The 19911-nt window shown below is 40.6% G+C and overlaps 1 protein-coding gene across 1 annotated transcript in view; it reads right to left on the bottom strand.

Annotated features, from left to right (window-relative positions):
- Window positions 1-19911, bottom strand: part of KIF5C (kinesin family member 5C) — a 143273-nt gene that overhangs the window by 33150 nt on the left and 90212 nt on the right. Inside the window, exons 12-16 of the mRNA XM_081052323.1 lie at window positions 16177-16352; window positions 11273-11341; window positions 9288-9494; window positions 6996-7142; window positions 798-986 (exon numbers count right to left, since the gene is read on the bottom strand). Coding sequence (XP_080908449.1) covers window positions 798-986; window positions 6996-7142; window positions 9288-9494; window positions 11273-11341; window positions 16177-16352 — 788 coding nt within the window. The remainder of the gene's footprint in view (window positions 1-797; window positions 987-6995; window positions 7143-9287; window positions 9495-11272; window positions 11342-16176; window positions 16353-19911) is intronic.

The raw sequence follows: 19911 nt of genomic DNA, 5'->3' as shown, positions 1-19911 counted from the left end.
AGATAACAACAAAAGACCAGAAACGAGGCTGCCCTTTTCTGAAACCACCTTACTAAAATGAATGTGCCATTCCAATGGGAAGAAGAGCAGCCTTCCTCACTGAAGGGATGAAATGTGCCCTGAGGCTTCAAAATCCCTTCAAGGCTTTGGGTTCTCACACAGGTTGGTTTAAATCCAAGTTCTGCATTTCACTGCTCTATGAGTTTGGACACTATATTTAATCTTTCTAAACCTTAGTGTGCTTATTAGAAAAACAGGAACAATAATAAAACCTTCCCACCAGGATTTTTTTTTTTTAACATCAAATGAGATAATGCATGTAAAGTGCTTAGACGGTATATGGTGCATTGTCAAACGTCGATAAAATGTTACCTGCTGCTGCTAATAATGAGAGTAGTAGTAGCAGTAGTTTCTGTTTTCACCTATTAAATTGGACCTATGGTAGAGATTAAAGTAAGGAATATTGCCTTAGCCATAGGAGTTTTAGATTCCACCGAATCTCATCCATTCTATATCTACATATCTATCTACCTACTTATCCATAAATAGCCAGATAGAGATATACAGACACATCCTTTACAAAGGGACTGACAGTAATCCATGTAATTCACACCACAAAATCTAGCCTGGGTTAAGAACAAGCCTGGGCTATCATTGCCTGGGGAGGCCATGGTCAAGTATACGAACAGCAGAGCTCATCAATACCCCTATTCCACACCATTCGCCCCAGGAAGAGCATGGAGGAAGTAGATTTCCAGAGGACATGGGTGTAAACGAGGAGGACAGGTGCGACCTACCTGGGATATGAGCAGCTGGCATGCTGCCAGCTCCCGCTCGCTGGCATTCATCTTCCTGTTGGAATCCACCTGGGCACTCTCAAGCTGCTTGCTGCGGTTCACCAGGGACTTTACGTCTGACTTCATCTTGCTGATGTACAGACGGGCCACGGTGAACTCCTCTTCGATGACTCCATTCACGTCTGCCAGCTGAGCACAGGAGGAAACAAACTCAACTGCTGTCTACAATTTCCAGAGGTTCGTGGGCCCCCTGACACCTGTCTGCGGGTCCTCAAGAGGTCTGTGGGTTCCTGGTTAGAAATCCCTCACGATAGGACCACAAGTTGAACATGATCTCTAAAAAGTACCATAGGCTCACCTCAAGTTCTCTGACACTTCAAGTGAAACTTTCAAGTAAAAATCTCTACTAAATACAATCATCAATTAACCAGGTTTTCCTGTACAATTGATTGTTAGGATAAAAGAGACCCTGTCAGGAGAAAAAGACATCGAAGATTTAAAACGAGATAACTTTAAAGAGGTGTTCCATTCAATGTCTTATACCCTAAGATTTCTAGAACAGAAGCAATGCCCAGTGATCCTAAAGGTGACTCTGAGTCCCTGTAAGAACTCACATTAAAATTTCAATTGTGTTTTCTATAGTCTGCTATTCAGAGAGAGAAGTAGTCTAATGGCTTGAATATGTTTCTATGACTAAGGGTTGAAATAAAAAGTACCGTCTCTATACTCCTCAATTAAACAAACAAAAAAATCTAATGAATAAGAATGTGCCATTACCAAAAGCCCCTCTAGATGAAGACTTTACTGCATGACTTCTCATTACTACCAATCTGTGCTTCCCTGCCTCTACGTGCCTGCCTCTTCCAAGCAGACAGGAATCTAGTTTATTATTTAAGGTCACCTGAGAATAAGTCTAAATCCATCTTTAGAGGAGAAGATTCTGACAGCCATTCTTGCATGATCTCATGTTTGGTTTCTAAGTTTCAGAGCTCTATTACAAACAAAAACTGAAGCAAGATACTTGAGATGGAAACCCATTTATTGACATGCAAACATGCTCTTGAAGGGCAGTTGACCAAAGCAGCAAAGTAACTGTGTGCTTTTAACCACCAGAGGGCGTCCTAGCACCTCAGGAGAAACAAGAGCCCTGTCCAGAATCCAGCCATGAATGGAGGCTTCAATTGGTTCTAAGACAATGATTCCAACTATGTTTTTCTGATGTTCCACACTATACTGTAACTGCCCGTTTTTTTCATTATTGCTGTCGTTACCTCATCATATGACTATTTTTTTCAGTAAACATTTAAGAGCTAGGAATATGGAAATCATGTATCAACCCTGAAAATTGGTAGCAGATAGGAAGTACACTAACTAGACAGCACTGAGAGCCTGTAACTGGGTGTCAACATTACCCTAAGAATTCCACAACAGTATCTGTTAAATAAGTGTCAACCAACACAACTCAATCTATAGTAACAGGAAGAAAATGTACAAGTATCAACTTCTGATTCCATCTTAATTTAATGGCAGTTCTTGCTAAGCCCATTGTATTTCTGACTGTCAACAATTTGTCTGCCAACACTATTCATTATATATTCCTTTTATAATCCCATAGCATGGAAATATTAGGTGAGAAAAGCCCTCAAACTTTACATTCAGTTTTGTTCTTCTACCTTTGTGATTGGTTCAATGTGGAAAAGACATGAGAAACACGTTCTTTAACCTGACCAGGTATACCCTGTACATTGTCCAGTTCCTCTGAAAGGTAAGGAAGCAGCCACATCTTTTATTGTGGAATTCACAACCTATACCAGCCTCTGGGGGTAAAACATTGCTGAACCAACATGTAGGAGTCCTGGGAAGGGACAAACCTCTCTTCCTCTCCAGGTCTAGAGGAAACAAGAACATTTTCTATTTGATGCCCAGATCCCATGTGATGGGGGAAAAGGAAAAAATATTTACAATAATGGACTTCCTCCAAAGTGATAGCTGGATAGTTGTTCCCCCAAATCAGAACCATCATCTCTGAAGCCTACTCTTGCCCTATAAGATCTAGAAGGGAGATTTTGAGTCCAGGCTTGATGGAAAAACACAATACTCCAAACAAATGTTTTTAACTGTAAGGTTTTTTTTTTACCCTTTCAAGAGTTCATATATTGAATCATGTAAATTTACAGTTTTCAGTAACTCCAGTACACTATTATTTCAAATAGAAGAGCCAGACTTTGTCGCTGAAATGTTATTTATAACTCTCCCCTGGGTCTGAGGATGACTCCAACAGTACATACGACAGTGTGATGCAGTACAAATGACTAATCCAGGAGAAAAGGCTGCCTGCACACGGGAAGGCAGATGCTGCCTGCCCCCTCTCCTACTCTGCCTATAGAGAAGGACTCACCCCCACACCCACCCACCTACACCCTGTCTCTAGAGCATGGAGTGGCTGTGCAAGGTGCCATTTCTAAACCAAGTAAAAGGTAAATAAGGTGATTGATTGTTCACATTCTAAGACATAAAGGTCAGATTGAGACTTAAAGAAGTCAGGGTGGGTTGAAAGAAAATTAGGCAGCTAATCCATTCATTTCATTTACTCTACCTCTAGTCTATTAGTTGGTGGCTGGATTCCTGGAAATCTTTGTTTTAAGGAAAGCACAGTGACATAGCTACATGAAAAAAGAGGAAGCTCACTAATAAACCTGGATAAAGTCAACATTAGGCTCATCTTGGCATTTGCTGGTCTCATTTTGTTTTGTTAACTCAACAAAATATTGCTCAGACTCTGAAAATGTTTCAAGACATGACTGAGCTAGAGAAATACGGGTTCTTCTGTTTCATACTGTTCAGGCCTGTCGTATTTGGAGCTGAGAACTGAGGAAGACTCCAACAGCCATCTTTACCCCCTCACCCCGCAGCACTATCAGTAGAAACTATGGAAACTGGAAGTTAGGAATAGAAATACACAGTCACTGAAAAAGATATCCTAGATCTGCTCATTTTCTTAGACCAAAAGAATTATATCAGTTGACTAGTCCTAACAATAAGAAAAGTATCTGTAGTAAGTAGGACTGCATCAATCTAAAAAGCTTCTGCAGAGCAAAAGAAAAAAAAAAAAAAGAGTAGATCTTAAATATCCTCATGAGGAAAAGGAAATGGTAACTGTGACAAGATGAAGGGGGTAGCTAATGCTATGGTGGTAATCATTTTCAATATATAAATATGTCAAATCAGGACATTGTATACCTTAAATTACACAATGTTTTATACACACACACACACATACACGCACACACACGCCACTTATATCTCAATAAAGCCGGGGGAAAAATATGTGTTCATAATGATACAAACTAAGAAATATTTGTGTATGTCATGTAGTTTTTCAGCTGACAACCTTCAGATAATCTGGGCTCACACTGTCATTTTATAAATTAGGAAAACGAAGCTCAAAGAAGTAAAGTGACAGGAAAAAGTCACATCACTCTTCCCTTTAGCTCTCACTGCCCTAATGATTAAATCATAAGAAAAACAAACAGAATATTGGTAGTTACAAAATAGTCATGAGGATGTAAAGTATAGGGAATATAATCAACAACATGGTAATAATATATATATATAGTGCCAGGTGGTACGAGTCAGAGGGATCACTTCCTAAATTATATAAATGTCTAATCACTATCCTATACACTTGAAACTAATATAAAATAATATTGAAAGTCAACTCTAATTGAAAAATTTAAAAACGGGGGAAAAGATCAACAGTATTGTGATAGCGTGGTACTGTGTCAGACGGTTGCTGGACTTGCCATGATGATCAGTGCTTTAGCACAGGGAATAAAATCAATAATGTGGTAATAACACTACATAGTCATAGGTGGGCACTGTGGAATAACTATGATGTACACCTGAAACTAATATAAATACATATGTATGTTAGCTCCATTTTAATTAAAAATCTTTAAAAAGAAAAGAAAAAAAACAGAATAATTAAGAATATGATGCTTTGTAAGTGAGAGTTATCAATGAAATTGACTAGTTCTCAATGAAATTAACTAGGGCATCCAATGTCTGGGATCCAAAAATATCTTCAAAACAGCCAGTGGAGTATTTAAAAATAATCTCAATCATACTTCAGGTTCCCAAATGTAAGGCCCTTTTTTCAAATGCTGAAGTACCTAGACACTCCTTGATTTCATTAGCATTTTTCATCAGCTCTATTTTAGAACGTAGCATAAAAATATCTTCCTTTATCATTGTCAGCAGCAGGCGCCAACTTCCCATAAATCAAATAACTCCACCTTCCTATTTTGAGGGCCATTTAATCACCCCAACATGAAAAGTTTTGAGCTCAACACCGATGTATGCTTCTGAGAAATTCTTCTAAATCCTCAAATATAAAAGCACCAAACTAGAGCTTACGAGGGTAATCCTCTAGTATCTGAGAATTCTGTGTTAAAATTAGATTCAATCGTAAAGCTGCATGAAATAGTCAGTTATAATAGATGTTCCATGAAAGAATGACTAGGTTGACAGGAAGCCATATACTCTAAGCCTAGAGTTTTCTATATATCCCCAATATGTCTAAAAACAAAAATAATTTAGAGACTCTTTTCTAGTACAATCCCAGCACAAAACCTGAGTGTTCCCACAAAGCAGGCTCGCGTAGAATTCAGCCTTTTAAAAGTCAAATGGCGAAATTCAAATAATTTGGTTTTGGGGACTCGTGAGTTGGATGATGAACACTTCAGCAAGCACCACTACCGGGCTTGATGAAATCCACACACATTTACCAATGGCTACTGTACAAGGTGTTGTATTATCATAATGCTATAGTAATCAAAACACCGTGCTTTTGGCATAAAGATTTAAATCAATGAAACAGAATAGATACCAGAAACAGTCCCACACACTTTGGAGGGCATTGGATATGTTCATTATCTCACAGTGGTGGTGGTAGCATGACTGTGGACACATGTCAAAACTCCTTAAATCGTAAATTTGAAGTAAGTGACGCTTACTTCACGTCAATTATACCTCAATGAAGTTTTCTTTTTAATATACCTATCTTATTTTTCAATGACATCACTATCTTGTGGCAAATTATTAATATTTATTGGCTGATAACTTTGTTTATTCTCCCTTTTCTCTTCATGGACAACTTTATACCTCCTCCATTTTTCCCACCTCCCTTACTTCCTTGTTATCAATGGCACCAATGTGAACAACTCCAGGGGATTAATCATGGTTGGTTTAAGCCAATTACAGTAATCCTATTTATTTCTCTTTGTTTTCCCAGCTTCCCTTGCAGTTTGGGGCAACCATGTGACCCAAATCTGGCCCATAAGGTATAAGGGGACTTCTGGGATATAGTTCACACCTGACTGAAAGTTGGCCGCCTTTTTAGCCCATCCTGCCTTGGATGTAGTTGTGCTAGGATGTGATGATTGGTGCTATAGCAACTACCGTGAGATATAAACCTACAGATATAAAAAAGAAACAGGCTGAGGAAAACAGAAAGGAAATAAAGAAACGTCCTGGATCCTTGACATTGTGGAAACACTGCACCAAACCAAAATTTGCTTCCAAAACTTTCATAAGCCAAAAACTGGCCTGGGGAATATCTTGTGAAAATATAGGTTCCGATTCTGTAGGTCTGAGGTGTGCCTGAGAGTACAGTCCCAACAAGCTCCCAGGTGACACAAATCACAGCCTGAATAGCAAGATTCTAGACTTCCCATACGGTGAATAAATGTGGCTTTGTTTTTAAGTCACTATTAGAATCCTATTACTTTCAGCTAAAAGCTTTCCGAATCCATATTGATTGGTTGAGGAATTTTCATTCTGTTGGGTTCTCATAGAAAAGGAGAAACACAATTCTGAGACTAGAACTGTTGCTTCACTTAACTCCAAATTTCTGTGACACTGGCATGTAAGTTTGAAGACCAAACCATAAAGCCGACCAAGATTTGGAGACATTTCCTATATTTGAAAGGTAAATTTTTTTCTCCTCCTCCTTATCCAATTATTCACTTAGTCATCCAACCAGTCCTTTGTTCATTCATTCAAATATTACCAAGCATGTGGCAGGTGCAAAGCATTGTGCTAAGCATTGGATACTCAGGAGATTAAAGCAGACCCTGCTTGCTTAGGATCACGCCATTCTAAGAGCAGGGAGAGAGGATAAAAGAAGGGCTGACTTACAGTCTTCACATCATTGGTGCCAATAATTCCACCTATCTCCCCCAGATCCTTCAACAGTAAATTCAGGATCTCGGTAGCTCTCTTTTTCTGGTGGTTGCTAAGTTCTTGCAGCTGATTCAGTTCTCTCTGTGTAGTTGTCAATGTAGTCTGAAAACACATTTTAACAATAAATTAAAAGGGTTGTCCATCAATTTCATACAAGCTACATTGCAAAAAAGAATAACAACATAATGTAGGATGGAGTTCTTTCATCAATTTATGTGATTTCAACATACATCCTTTTAAATCAAACTATAGTATAGCACTACATTCTTTGATAAGAGGAGGAATTTGTCTTGGCCTGATATATTATGTCTATATATCAGATGACAATTTCCAGGTTAGTGAAATAAGTTACTAAAAATAAATAAAGTCCAAAAGGAGCCCTGAGGTTTATAACGTATAATCACATCTTCCTACCAACAGATGTCCTGGGTCAGTCCACATTCTCCAGGGTCTAAACACACCTGTGAGCACCCCCATCTCCACTCCCAAACAAACCTGCTGCCTGGACCACTTCCAAATTCCCATTTGACTTCAGTCTAGAAGGGCCAGAGGGACATTAATGAGATTGGAAAACAACTTAGAAAAATGTCTAACCTTCAACGAAGTTGAATTGAACACTTTTCATCCCTTTTCAAAATTATTCAAGTTCAACAAGAGAGGGTTTCTTAACATATAGCAAAAACTCCCTGTTATTGCCAAACACTAACAAACCCATCTCTTTTCCATCCCTCCCATATATTACCAGAAGGTATATATTTTTAACTAACTAACTAACTAACTGACTGACTGACTGACTAACTTAACAAACTCCCAGCATCAACAGAATAGTCATCTTTTGGTGTCTTGGTATGTATTCAGTGAATAAAGAAAATAATTCCCCTAAATTACGAAGCTGTGAAGGTTAATGCAAAGACATTTATGCAATTCTGCCAATTTCAGCTATTTTACTAGAGCACTTTTTAATGATTGACTAAAAATAGTACTCTAAATGAGTCTAGCAATACTCTGTTTGACAGCAAATAAGAACTGTATTATGGGAAACGTTTCATTATTTTGAGAAATAAATAAAGTAAACACCAAGGACTAGGTAAGAATCATGTAGAAAACAGTAAGCAGAGAAAATCTAAGTCTCCTCCTTTCCTAAGTGACGTCTGACCCGTATTTCTATTTGTTTTTGTTCTGGCATTGCCACTGCTTATTTCACTTTTTTTAAAAAAGCCCACAGAAGCAGCAGTTCTCATCTTGGGAAGCCATTAGAAAGTCTTCCTTCATGAAATTGAATGTATGGAGTGGGGAGCCTTTCTATCAGTTCTGCTGTCAGCAGATTAGAGCTTTCCTGCACCATCTGCTAATTCTCCTTGCCCGGGAGGACTGGATGTTTTCCACAAAGCAGGCTGGGCACAATCCCATATTACCAGACCACTGGGTCGTGGTGCCAAGGGCAGTTGCGTAAAGCCATTCAGCTTCCCACCACCCATTTTCCAAGTAGAAAAGGACAAAATGGACACATCCCACCACAAGCCACCTTGCCAAATGCTCGATGGCCCTGCTGCCACGAGCTCACTGTACAGAACCTGCAGCATCTTTCACTCGGAGAAACTGAAAATTAGAAAATGTGCAGACTAAAAGCACTGGTATAAAACAGGACAACTAACAAAGCAGGACAGCTCAGTCCTGGGATAGTGTAAGAAGCTGTGGGAGGAAGTGAACTGCGTTTAGAAGGGTGAAATCCATGCTTTCCATGTCACGCACTCTTGCTTGCTAATATAACATTGATATTTATTTATTGGTAATGTAACAAATGCACAAATCCATGCAAAGTGCTTTATGTAAATTGTCACTAATCCTCACACATTATTATCACCATTTTTACAGATAAGGGAACAAATGCTCAAGAAATTTAAATGTTATGACTAAGGCCTAATAGTTGTAAAGCAAAAATTTAACGAGGATTTTTCTGGCTCCAAAGTCTGCACTCTTTTGACAATTCCACATGGCATCCCTACTAATGTTATATATCCCCTGGATATAAAATAGTTGTGCTACGCCATTCCAGGATGAGTGGGCAAATGTCACACAAAACATTTCAATTATTGCAGCATTTCAGAGAATGCATCTAAGTCTAACACTGAAAAACCATTCAGTCAACTGTCTTCCTATATACCGTAGACTCTGTCAACAAATAGCAATATAAGTAAAGGAATGGTAGCAGAGGAAGTCCCACCCCCTAGAAACAAATGTTCCAACCGTTTTCTGGGCCAGTTCATCTGTCAACTGCTCATTGGCCCTGATTTTATCCTCCACTTCCTGTGACTTCTGGTCATAATTGACAGCCAGTTCCTCCAGGGCCTGGAGAACTTCTTTCACTTCATCTTTGGCCGCTTCATTTTCAATTTGGAGACGTGTCAGCTCTTCTTGGATCTTCTCATAGTCTCTTCTTGTAGAAGCTAAAAGCTGGGGAAATGAGATGGCATGGAACTGGTGAATCTAACGTTCACATGTTTATGTGCTATACTCTGTTCAAAATAATTAAATAAAAATAGAGAAAAGAAAACAAGTTGGAAAAGCTCAGGATGACTAGAAATCCGACTGTATATCCAGATGCTAAGTTTAAGGAAAAAAAACAACACAGCATGTTATCTGAAAAATCTGTTTCTTCTTTTTTTTTCTTTCTTCCTTTTTAGTTTAAAGTTGCATAGGCTTAACTCAGACAACTGATTGCACATCAAAAATACCACACTTTGTAGCTGGTTGGCTATTTCCATATGTTTAATAAAGTGTGGGAGGACTCATTTCCGAGGACAATAATACTTACATAGCTTTTTAATATTACCATTATTTCATATTGTAAACTGGTCAATTTCAGGCTAAAAGGGCAGTCATCGATGTTTCTTAATATTCATCATGGAGGTATGGAAAGCTATACCATAAACACTAATACGGGTTACAAGTGAATGATTGGGTTTGTAGATGCTTTCATTATTTTCATGCTTATTCTATTTTTCTGATTTTTCTGTAATGAACAGATACTGCCTTGATACCAGAGCAAAAGAAAAATATTAAGTTTTAACTGGAACAAAAGGGAAAGTTTATCACAGGCAATTGTACCAAGCTGGAAATGCAAAGGAATAGAATGGGAAGAAGAGGGCAGGAAACACAAAGCAAATGGAAGACTCAGCTATAGTGAGTCTTTAATCAAAGGAAAATGGATTAAATATGGTTCATCTGATTGCTGAGGCATACACGATCTCCCTGCCGATGGAGGTATTTGGGCAAGGGGCAAAATCGATGCCCTGGCGAGACGAACGGGAACCGAGAGGAAAAGGAAGGAAATGTTTATAAGGGGCAAAATCGATGCCCTGGCGAGACGAACGGGAACCGAGAGGAAAAGGAAGGAAATGTTTATAGAGAGAGCTAAGTCTCTGGGAGGGCTAGGACTGGGGACATGAACCCAAGCTATAACTGCATCACATGACCCAACTCATAGCATTTTAGCAACAAAGCATACAGCGCCCTAACGCTCAGAAGAGGAAAAAAAATACTTAGATGGTCATCAGGAAGAGAATTACGAATCATTTATGTTTGATAGATTGGCTGTCTATTCTTTGCTTAAGTTCCTGTTTATAAAATACTTGGCAACCTGCAATGCAATAAAGACATTTACTGGGGAACTGAATGTCATCATGGAGACTGAAAACAATTTGTCTCCTTTCTACTATATCACATGGATACTAACATAATATTTGGACCCCTTTCTTCTTTGCTTTCCCTTCCTCTACCTTCTACTTTTTTGTTTGTTTTTCCTACAACCTTGTGCTATCCTACAAGATAGCACAAAGACGTGATCCAATTCCTAGCATTTTGCAATTCATGCAAAGCTAAAAAGAGGTTAAAATGGCAGGAAACAGGAGTGCCAGGCAGAGGGTATAAAGAAATAGAACCGTCATTGCCCAACTACCAAGCTCCTCCATCTCCCTTCTTCAAAGACTAAGTGTAGCAACCAGCTACTCTCTCTCCAACCCCCGGAGCTCTGCAAAGTCAGACACTTATTTTCTAAATTCAGGCAAAATCAGCTTTTAACAGGCATTGAAAGGGAACCTACCAAGAAATTTCCATATGATTCAGTGATTTTGGAAAAATTCTTTGCAAACTAAATCTCTGAAACAAACATCATAAACAAAGAGCAATAAAAGAACTTTGTACAAAAAAAAATTCTTTATTGTGAACTTTACCTCATCCTGATCCAACATCTGTTGTTTCAGCTTTTCAGCCAGCTGGCTCTGCTGGTTAATTTCATCATCCTGGAATGAAACATCATGTTTAATTCTTTTTGGTTAGTTATGTCATTGTTGATATCCTGGTTTCCAGACGATTGTCAGATACCAGGATGCCAGCTGTGAGCTTCCTAGTAGGATGAAGGGAATGGTGTGACGCTTCCTCACAGAGAGATTGGTTCTGGTACCTTGATTTGGTTAAAATACCTCTTCACCCATCTTTGTCAGCAGATGCAACATCGGGGTATTCTGGAAAATATAATGTCCTACACATTCATCTCATTCCTGCTATTCCAGAAATCAGAGGTGGAAGGTTTGGGAATTAAAGGGACTTTGGAGCTCTCCCAATTCAAAGAGGTTAACAGTGAATTCTTAGCTCAGAAAATAAGGCAGTGAATTTCTAACCATCCGCCCTGTAATATATTCATGTCCCAAATCTTGTCAAACACATCAGTGACCAGGAATGCTGACACGTGATATGTAAGAGAGACCAGTATTTCTACTTCAGACCTCTTACTTAGAGAGATTGGAAAAACATTTACTAGGCAATTAATCTCTCTCGATTAGACTTCCCTCCTGATTAGAAGGGAATTTTCTTACGAGTTTGGAAAAAAACCTCAAGGAAGTTGAGATGCAAACATGTTAACGCTTACTTTCTGGCCTGTCACTGAAGTGGGGGGAAAAATCTTGGCAACGGGCAAATTCGTTCTCTTCACTCTCATTTTCCGCCACTAGGTGTTGCTGCCACAAAGCCGTAGCCACTTGACCCTCACTGTCCATGCACACGACTCTGCTCCTCTTGACACACTGTCCACCCAGGTCAGGCAAAGCAGCAGGCAGATTATGCCCAACAACCACGAGCTCAGCTTTGTGACAAAGATTTTCATGAGTTCAAACGCACATGTGATACACAGCCCGTGGAGAACGACAACTGGGCTTCACGTGTACCTGGTCCCTTAGGAACAGGGGAAAATCCTATTTGATGACACTTCTAGGGTCTAAACCCCGAGCAGAGTCAGATTCGGTTCAGTATTATTGGGTCCCTCTTTGTGCCAGGTGGTTCCCAGGTATTTTCATCAGCAGCCTATAGAAAAGAAAATAAATTCCTGCACTGTGTTTTCTACCTTTTCCAGAGAGGAAGTGAGGGGGGAAATTCAAGGGCCTGGTTAGCAAGCCTTAGTAGCAAAACCTCAGTTTTCCACAGGATACTCTCCAGCCTGTCTGGTCGTGTCTATGCATACATTTAAATCAGATTAACTCTGTGTCACAACTAATGCTTTCCATGGAGCCAGAAAATTCTAAAATCAATATTACAGGATCTGTATCTCCTTTTCCTTTGTGTAAGTACATCTTTTGGCCTTAATTCTCTCCTCAAGGAGATCTTGTTTCTACCGAACGTTTCACACTGATGTTTCTTTAATGGTTCTACAAAATACTCATGGCTTTCCTCCCCAAATCAGATTTCTGACAGGAGAATTAGGGAAATTACACCAGAGTGAGACTTCCAAAACTGGTACTTCCATACTAGGAGACTACGTTGTAGAGTTTGTTTTCTCTTCTACCTTGTAAATTCAGAACGTCAGGTACCAGGAACTATTTCGTGCTTATGTGCCTCAGCCCATAAATATTAAACAATTTAACATAAAAGACTCAAGGAGTTTAACATCAGGAGTTGCCATCTCTTCCCCCGGGACATATAAGCAACGGCTACAAGTGATATAAATCACATGAGAAGAAAAACAGTGCGGCAAGCATTTCGTTCTTATAATGTGTTCACTTCAAAGCCGGAAACCCAGGCTTCCTCCGTGACACGTGACAAGGTGGGATGACTCAGTGCTTTTGGGGGTATAGTGAGAAACCAAGGGCCCCCGGCCCCATCTGGGATGGATGAAGAACAGGGATTATGTTATAAGGACGTGAATCACTGTTCCAGAGACATTTCCAGAACTACACTAACCCTTTATTAAGGCAACTACTCTAAGGAAGTGGCATAGTCCATTGCGATTTTTAAAATTTTTTCAAAACTTTCAGAACAACATGTGCTGTGCAGTCTGTACCTGTCATTCAAGCGCATCCCATGGGACATGGTTACGCACCGACTCTGACACTATGAACATCTAGTTCGTGCACAGCAGACTTTAAAGCATTTTCCAAAAAATAGTCTTGTCCTTGAATTTTCTTATACGTGAAATAGGAGAGTTGCCAACAGGCCCCTGGTCATCTTTAATTGTAAACATGTTTTTGTTGCCATGGCAATCAATGAACTAAGGTTCAACTTATATTTCAATTTAAACTTAATTCTTCTCACACATCTCCAATAGTGCGGTAGTACTGGAGAGGTGATGGGGAGTAAGAGAGATCCTGTCAACACCAATGTGCTCATCTTATAACCGCTTTCAGCCCATCTGGGAACCACCACCCCTCTGAGACCACATATAATGTGACTTCTCCCTCCAGCAAACAGAAAGGGAGAAGATAGCAAAGAAAGAAACTAATGTTTATGGGGCATCTGCTCTGTACTAGAAACTTTTACTCGCCATCGCAACCTTTTGAAGTAAGTAACAGATGTAAGCCCCACTTTGAAGATGAGAAAAACATCTTCAGCAGGGTAGCTCGTCAGTGCAGGTCTCAGCATGATTATGTTACAGGCCTAACTCCCAAGTGCATCTTTTCCCATCCTGCAGCACTGCCTTGGAAGAGCAGCTGTCCTTACACACGTGGAGGGACGGGGGGGGGGGGGGGGGGGGGGGCAGCGGGAGGGGACCCTGCAGCCTTTCTCCCACCACATTCTACCCAGATTCATTAGGGCTGATAAATTCCTCATTTAAAAAGCTAAGGCCAAATGGGATGAGCACTGGACTGGGAGTCAGAGGCTGTGTGACCTCATTGCAGTTCTGCCACCTACAGGTTGTGTCAACTTGGGTAAGTCATGTCAATACCCTGGGCTAGCATCTCCCCTAGACCTAAACACTCAGCTCTACCGCTCAATAATCTATGAAGGTACCACGTCCCAATGCATGTATGATCAAAAGTATCCCACCACCTACATCATCAGAAGCATGAAATACCTTCTAGAACCTTTAAGATGAGGACAAATAAGAATGACAGCGAATAAGGCAGACCATAGGTAGAGTTCCTGAGGTCAAACCACTAGCTTTGGGGCCCTCTAAGTCTAAGGCTTTGGGCTCAGTTCTCTTCCAGATCTCTCCACATCACCGTATAATGGACCACAAGCGAGAACCTTAAAATGTGTGCTTTACAGGGTTTGCGAGGCATATGCTAAAGAAGACGATGTGACAATGTCCCAGGCTGGTCACCAGGAGGCAGAGGTGCGAGGGTCAACTATGCCAGCTACCAACTGAACACCCCCAAGCCATGGCTTGTGCATCACTCTAAGCTCGGTCCCCATTCCTTTCTTTTGGAAGCTGGATTCAGAACTCGACATCAATAAAAGTGCCTCACGCTGCCAAGGTAAAGGACCCCAACCCCAACCATGGCAGGTTCTCCACTCATAGAGAACAAGGTACAGAGTCAGGTTACCACCCTCACCCAGGATTCTTTGGGAATTACTAAAAATGAAGCCATTAATTCTAAAATGAGGGGGGAAATGCAGTATGATTAAATTATACATTTCTTTGGAGAAATCAAGAAATTGCCTATACTGGTACCGTATCATTGATCTCCTTTTTCTTACTTTGTTTGAGGTTTTGTGTAAAATACCTGGGGAGAAATAGAAAGGTAACAGTACCTCAAGTGTCTAAAGGGCAATTAACCCAACTCTCGTTGGTGTGACCAGCTTATTAAATATGTCACTGGAAGGATAGGGTGACCCCAGTTCGCATTGCTATGGGTATAATGCGAACTCCCAGAGTCACAAACACAAAGCAGAACTAGCTTCCTTAAGGCAGCCAGGCACATTTCTCTTATAAAGGTGACACCAGACTCTGAGCTTTACTCAAAAGAGAGAGGCCTGTAAGATGAATGGCAACGTTAACATAACAAAGCTGTTTCATCCTAGCCAGAGGTGTCCCCAAGCACTCTGAGCTCAACCACGGTAGAAAAGATTAAATGAGACTAAAAACATCAGCAACCTTGGTGAAATCAACTGAAAGGATTTAGAATATTCCAAGGACAGCTCACCAAGATCAGTGGGGAAAAATCAATTTAATTTCCTGCGCCTCTGAGATTCTCATCCCGACCTCCACTGGGGATGAAGAATATATACACAATGTTCTCCAACATCTCTTTTCCTCTATTACAACTTGTGCCTTGACAAGACGATTTGAGTCCCAAAAGTTTGCCACAAAACTGGACCTCCCTTATCAGCATGCTCAAACCACTTCATTCAAGAGCATGCCTGAAACCGCTTTACGATGAGGTAGAAGCCGTCAGACCACATGTCATCGGCTCCTCATCCCAAGGCCTTACAACTTCATGATTAAAGCACACACTTCAGTCTTGGGAGCCACCACCCTTGTCCCTATAGCTGGGATTATTGTAGTTTCATAGAGGTGAACAATAGGCCCAGAGAACAAAAGAAGACAGAATTAAACAAAGACCACACACACTCACACCCCCAACCCCCATTCTCACACAGTGTTTAGCCCCAGACTACTTTCTAGAATTGAAGGCTATCTGTCTATTCAGGCTAACATTCCACTCATCCAATCATATTTCCATGCAAGTTTCCATTCCACATGAGTCAAGCCAGAAGTAAAAACATCAGGAAGAGAGACATAAACATCAGTCTGCAGCCCTACATCAGCAACATGGGGCTTGGAGCAGCTTCTGGACAACCGGTCTGGGACCTGCCACCGATAGTCTTTGGACCAGAGTGGGGACTATGATCTCTGGCTACAGACCTTATCGTCCAACTGTCTGTAGAGACTGGAGATCTCCTCGTCGTACTTTTCCTTCTCTTCCACAGAGATGCCGGAGACAACAGGAACAATATTGTCGATGATGGGGGTGTTATCACAGGGCTCCAGGGTCTTCTGGTCCTTAGCACTGATCTGTTCATCCTCAGGCACAGCTTCTCCTGCAAAACACAGCCAAGAAGAGTTCAGCATACAACCCTCCAGGAAGAGTTGCAAAAAGAGTCGCTCCCATGAAAAAGACACAAAGGATACAATAAAGAGCTGCTGCAGAGTTATAGTTTGTATTCTATTTGACAAGAAAGGTCTTAGTTAATTGACCAAAACTGGTTCTATCAACTACACAAGCTCATAACTAATCCAACTTGCAGCAAGACACCTAATTTTTCTCAGACAATTTCCTTTTGAGGAATATGGTGGGGCTTTACTAGAATCGTATTCTCTCTAGTGACCGATTCAAAGGGAAACAGACCTCTGAGACATGCTAATTACCAATTAATTGGTTCCCGTTTCATTAATAGAAACAGCCACATCAAGGAACAAATTCACCATTGTTTAATAGAACACTGTAGGATCCAAATCCTCTCAATCAGAAACAGAAGCCAGGGTAGCCATGGACCCCAGAACTCTGACACTGCACTAACACACATTCCACTACCACTCTCTCCTGCAGGAAGTCAGAATTAATTGGCGCTGCTGTAGAGTTCAAATAGAATAATTTCCTGTGATGTTAGGTTGTCCCAGGAAAAAAAAAGCAGCCAATCTAGAATATCATGCAGAGACCCTGCATACCACTTCTCAGTTAAATTTGACCATGCAAACTCAGGAAAAAGGTGAGGCCAGTGGCTCCCTCCAACAACAAAAAAAATCACCTTGCTAAGACAGACCGCATAAAAAGAATTCTGTGAAAACCATGTGGCCCGACTGAGTCTCTCAAATATTTTCTTGAAAAGCAAACCAAAACTAAAATACTTTCCCATTACAATATTTACCATCAACTTCACACTGTTTGCTACAATCAGTGAGTGTCTACAATGTTCTAAGCCTCACTCCATGTCTCAGCCCATAAAATGCATTTTGTGGAAATTCCCCAGGAAAACTGCTCTGAGCCAGAGGGAAGTTCTCAAAAACAAAAACAAAAACAAAAGAACACTATAGAACTGAGATCGGTGGTTTCCTTAACAACAGTATATATCATGCCTCAAGGAACCACCTGAACACTGTATATACATTTATCTTAATATAATCAAAACACTGTGATGGGTTAGTTTTGCTGCTTAAGATTCTGTTATCCAACTTGATAATCACAAAATGATATGGAGGGCCTCCATGTCAAATAAAAGTAACACCCAATGACTTCACTTTTGCAACACAGTTTCATTTCAAGCAGAAACTTGAAACAAAACCTGGAATAGACTATTCTTTGCTGAATATAAAAGGAAGCCAATGTTTCTTTCTTCTAAAGCTCAGCTAGACTGTACTGTACCCAAACTTTTTCTAAAATTATTGACCTGAAACAAAACCAGAATATCAGAGTAGCCTTTGAACTGAACCTGAACCAAATCAATATTTCATTCATTTTATTCGGTTCCAATTCCTCGTTTAAAACATCCATCAACAACCTTGCTGTGCAGACTAGATTTCATCCGATTAAAATATCTATATTCTCTACAGCCTGCTAAATCCCCTGGCCATAAAAGCAGTAGTACCATGTTCTGTTTCCTAAGGAGAGAGTGTGTGTGTATGTGTGTGTGTGCGTGCGCGCATACCCTATATATAAAATATGGTGCCAAAAAACAGTATACACATTTTAAGAAACGAAAACTATTAAAATTGTAATACTCAATACATACCAATAATAAAAGATGAATACAAGTCAGTTTGACTTCTGTAATTACAAGAGGTGCTCAAAGTGGTTACCATCAGCGTCCAGACACTTCTGATTACTGTGAACTACTGCTTGAGCAACGTTGACAAAAATGTCTACTGGTATACATTTTTTTGGCACCCCTGGGGTGTGTGTGTGTGTGTGTGTGTGTGTGTGTTCTATGTATGTGTGCATATATCTTTTTTTAACCATAGAGTATACACTGAAACTTGAAATTCCTCTTTCATCCCGACCTCCCAATTCTGTTCCTTCTCCAGACAAATTCACCACTAACACTTTGTCAAATGTCCTTCCCCTACTTGGATCATGACTGTATTTCTAATTTTTCAGTTCTAGCTTCTGAAATTTGTGAACAGGGCAATCCAGTGCGGTCTGAATTTGATCTTCCAGCTTCAGCACAATGAAGGCGAACTTCTTACCTGTCCTAGATCACCAATGAATAATACGGTAGTCTTCATGTCCGTAGATTGGGGACTATTTTACCCAAGTCCACAGGTAAAATACAGAAACATCGGGAAGAGACATATCTCTGGGTTCTTTGGTTCCAAGTGGCCAGAGAGGCAGTGATACTGTGAGGCTGGTGTGAGTGTGAGCTAAGGAGATGCCCAGTGCGGGTTTCAGTTACTCCAGGGGGCAGAATCCAGCCCGGAATGAAACCCCACACCCCAGCAGCAAGTGATCTGCTTTAACCAAAGTCACAGAGGGAGTCACTGACTCCCTCTAAAGCTGCCCTCTTCTCCCACTGAGGAATTAGGGCATCACCCATGCCAGGGTTGTGCCAGACCAGGGAGTTTCAGCAAGCTCGCCAAAGCTGCTACGCTACGCGGAGAGTGATCAAGCGTGGGCATAAACATCGCCCGTGCTATGGCGGGACGCCGTCACACTGCTCCTTTACAGCTCTCATTAGCCGTAAGCCCGCGGCCTGCTGAACCTCCTGCTTTGCTTCTTATAAAGGAGAGGAAATACTAATGACTTTAATATAGCATTGTTCTGAAGATTAATTAAAATAGGATATGTAAAAAGCACAAAAGGTACTTAACCCCTCCTCTCCCTGTCAAATTGTCAACTTGTTTGAGGCTTTGCAGATTGATTATTATTTTTACTCATTCTGCAATTAGTATTTCTGGGGTCTTCACAATACCTTTTGTGGTCAGGGCTCATTTCTAAAAATAAAACACAATATAGCTATGCAAGCCCCTTTCAGGTTTATTTTTATTATTATTAACACAGTATTTGAAACCTACAGCAGACTTTCTGGTTTCTCTTGAATTATCTGAATCAAAGCATCAACATATCCCCCACAGAGCTACATCTAAATAACGAGCTCTTCCTGGTTTATATACTAAAGGTCAGGCAGACAGGATTGCTTTCTGCAGCAGCAGTTCAGGCCGAGAAGAACAAAGCAGCAACACGCAGGAACAAAAGCAGCAGGAATCTGTGGGAGAGCACAGCTCCTGCCCAGAGAGGAACCAAGAGCCGGTTTTCCCAAATACCGCTGCCCTTCAAAGGACAGAGAAAATGATTTCCAGAAGCGCCCCTGGTAACTACACTGTCCAGCTCACAAACACGTCTGGGGATTGTAAATTCCCAACACTATGTACGACCTGACACTAGGCTATCTGTCTCCATGGCAATCTCACCACTTTAATCGAGAAGACTCCCTGCACTGCAGACCCAGTCTCCTGAGAAGCCTCCACGAGGTGATTACAGAATAACTGATTGTAACAAGGCGGACAGCTGCAAACAAACCCTGGGGAAATGAGGCCCTAAAATCTGGTGATGGGAGAATGGAGAAGGACCCCCAAATGAAGATTAGCATCTATCTTCATATTAAA

This window comes from Rhinolophus hipposideros (assembly GCF_964194185.1).
Source record: "Rhinolophus hipposideros genome assembly, chromosome: 6".
NCBI lineage: Eukaryota > Metazoa > Chordata > Mammalia > Chiroptera > Rhinolophidae > Rhinolophus > Rhinolophus hipposideros.
The sequence above is the reverse complement of the archived record's forward strand: the minus strand, read 5'-3'. Positions and strand labels throughout refer to the sequence as shown.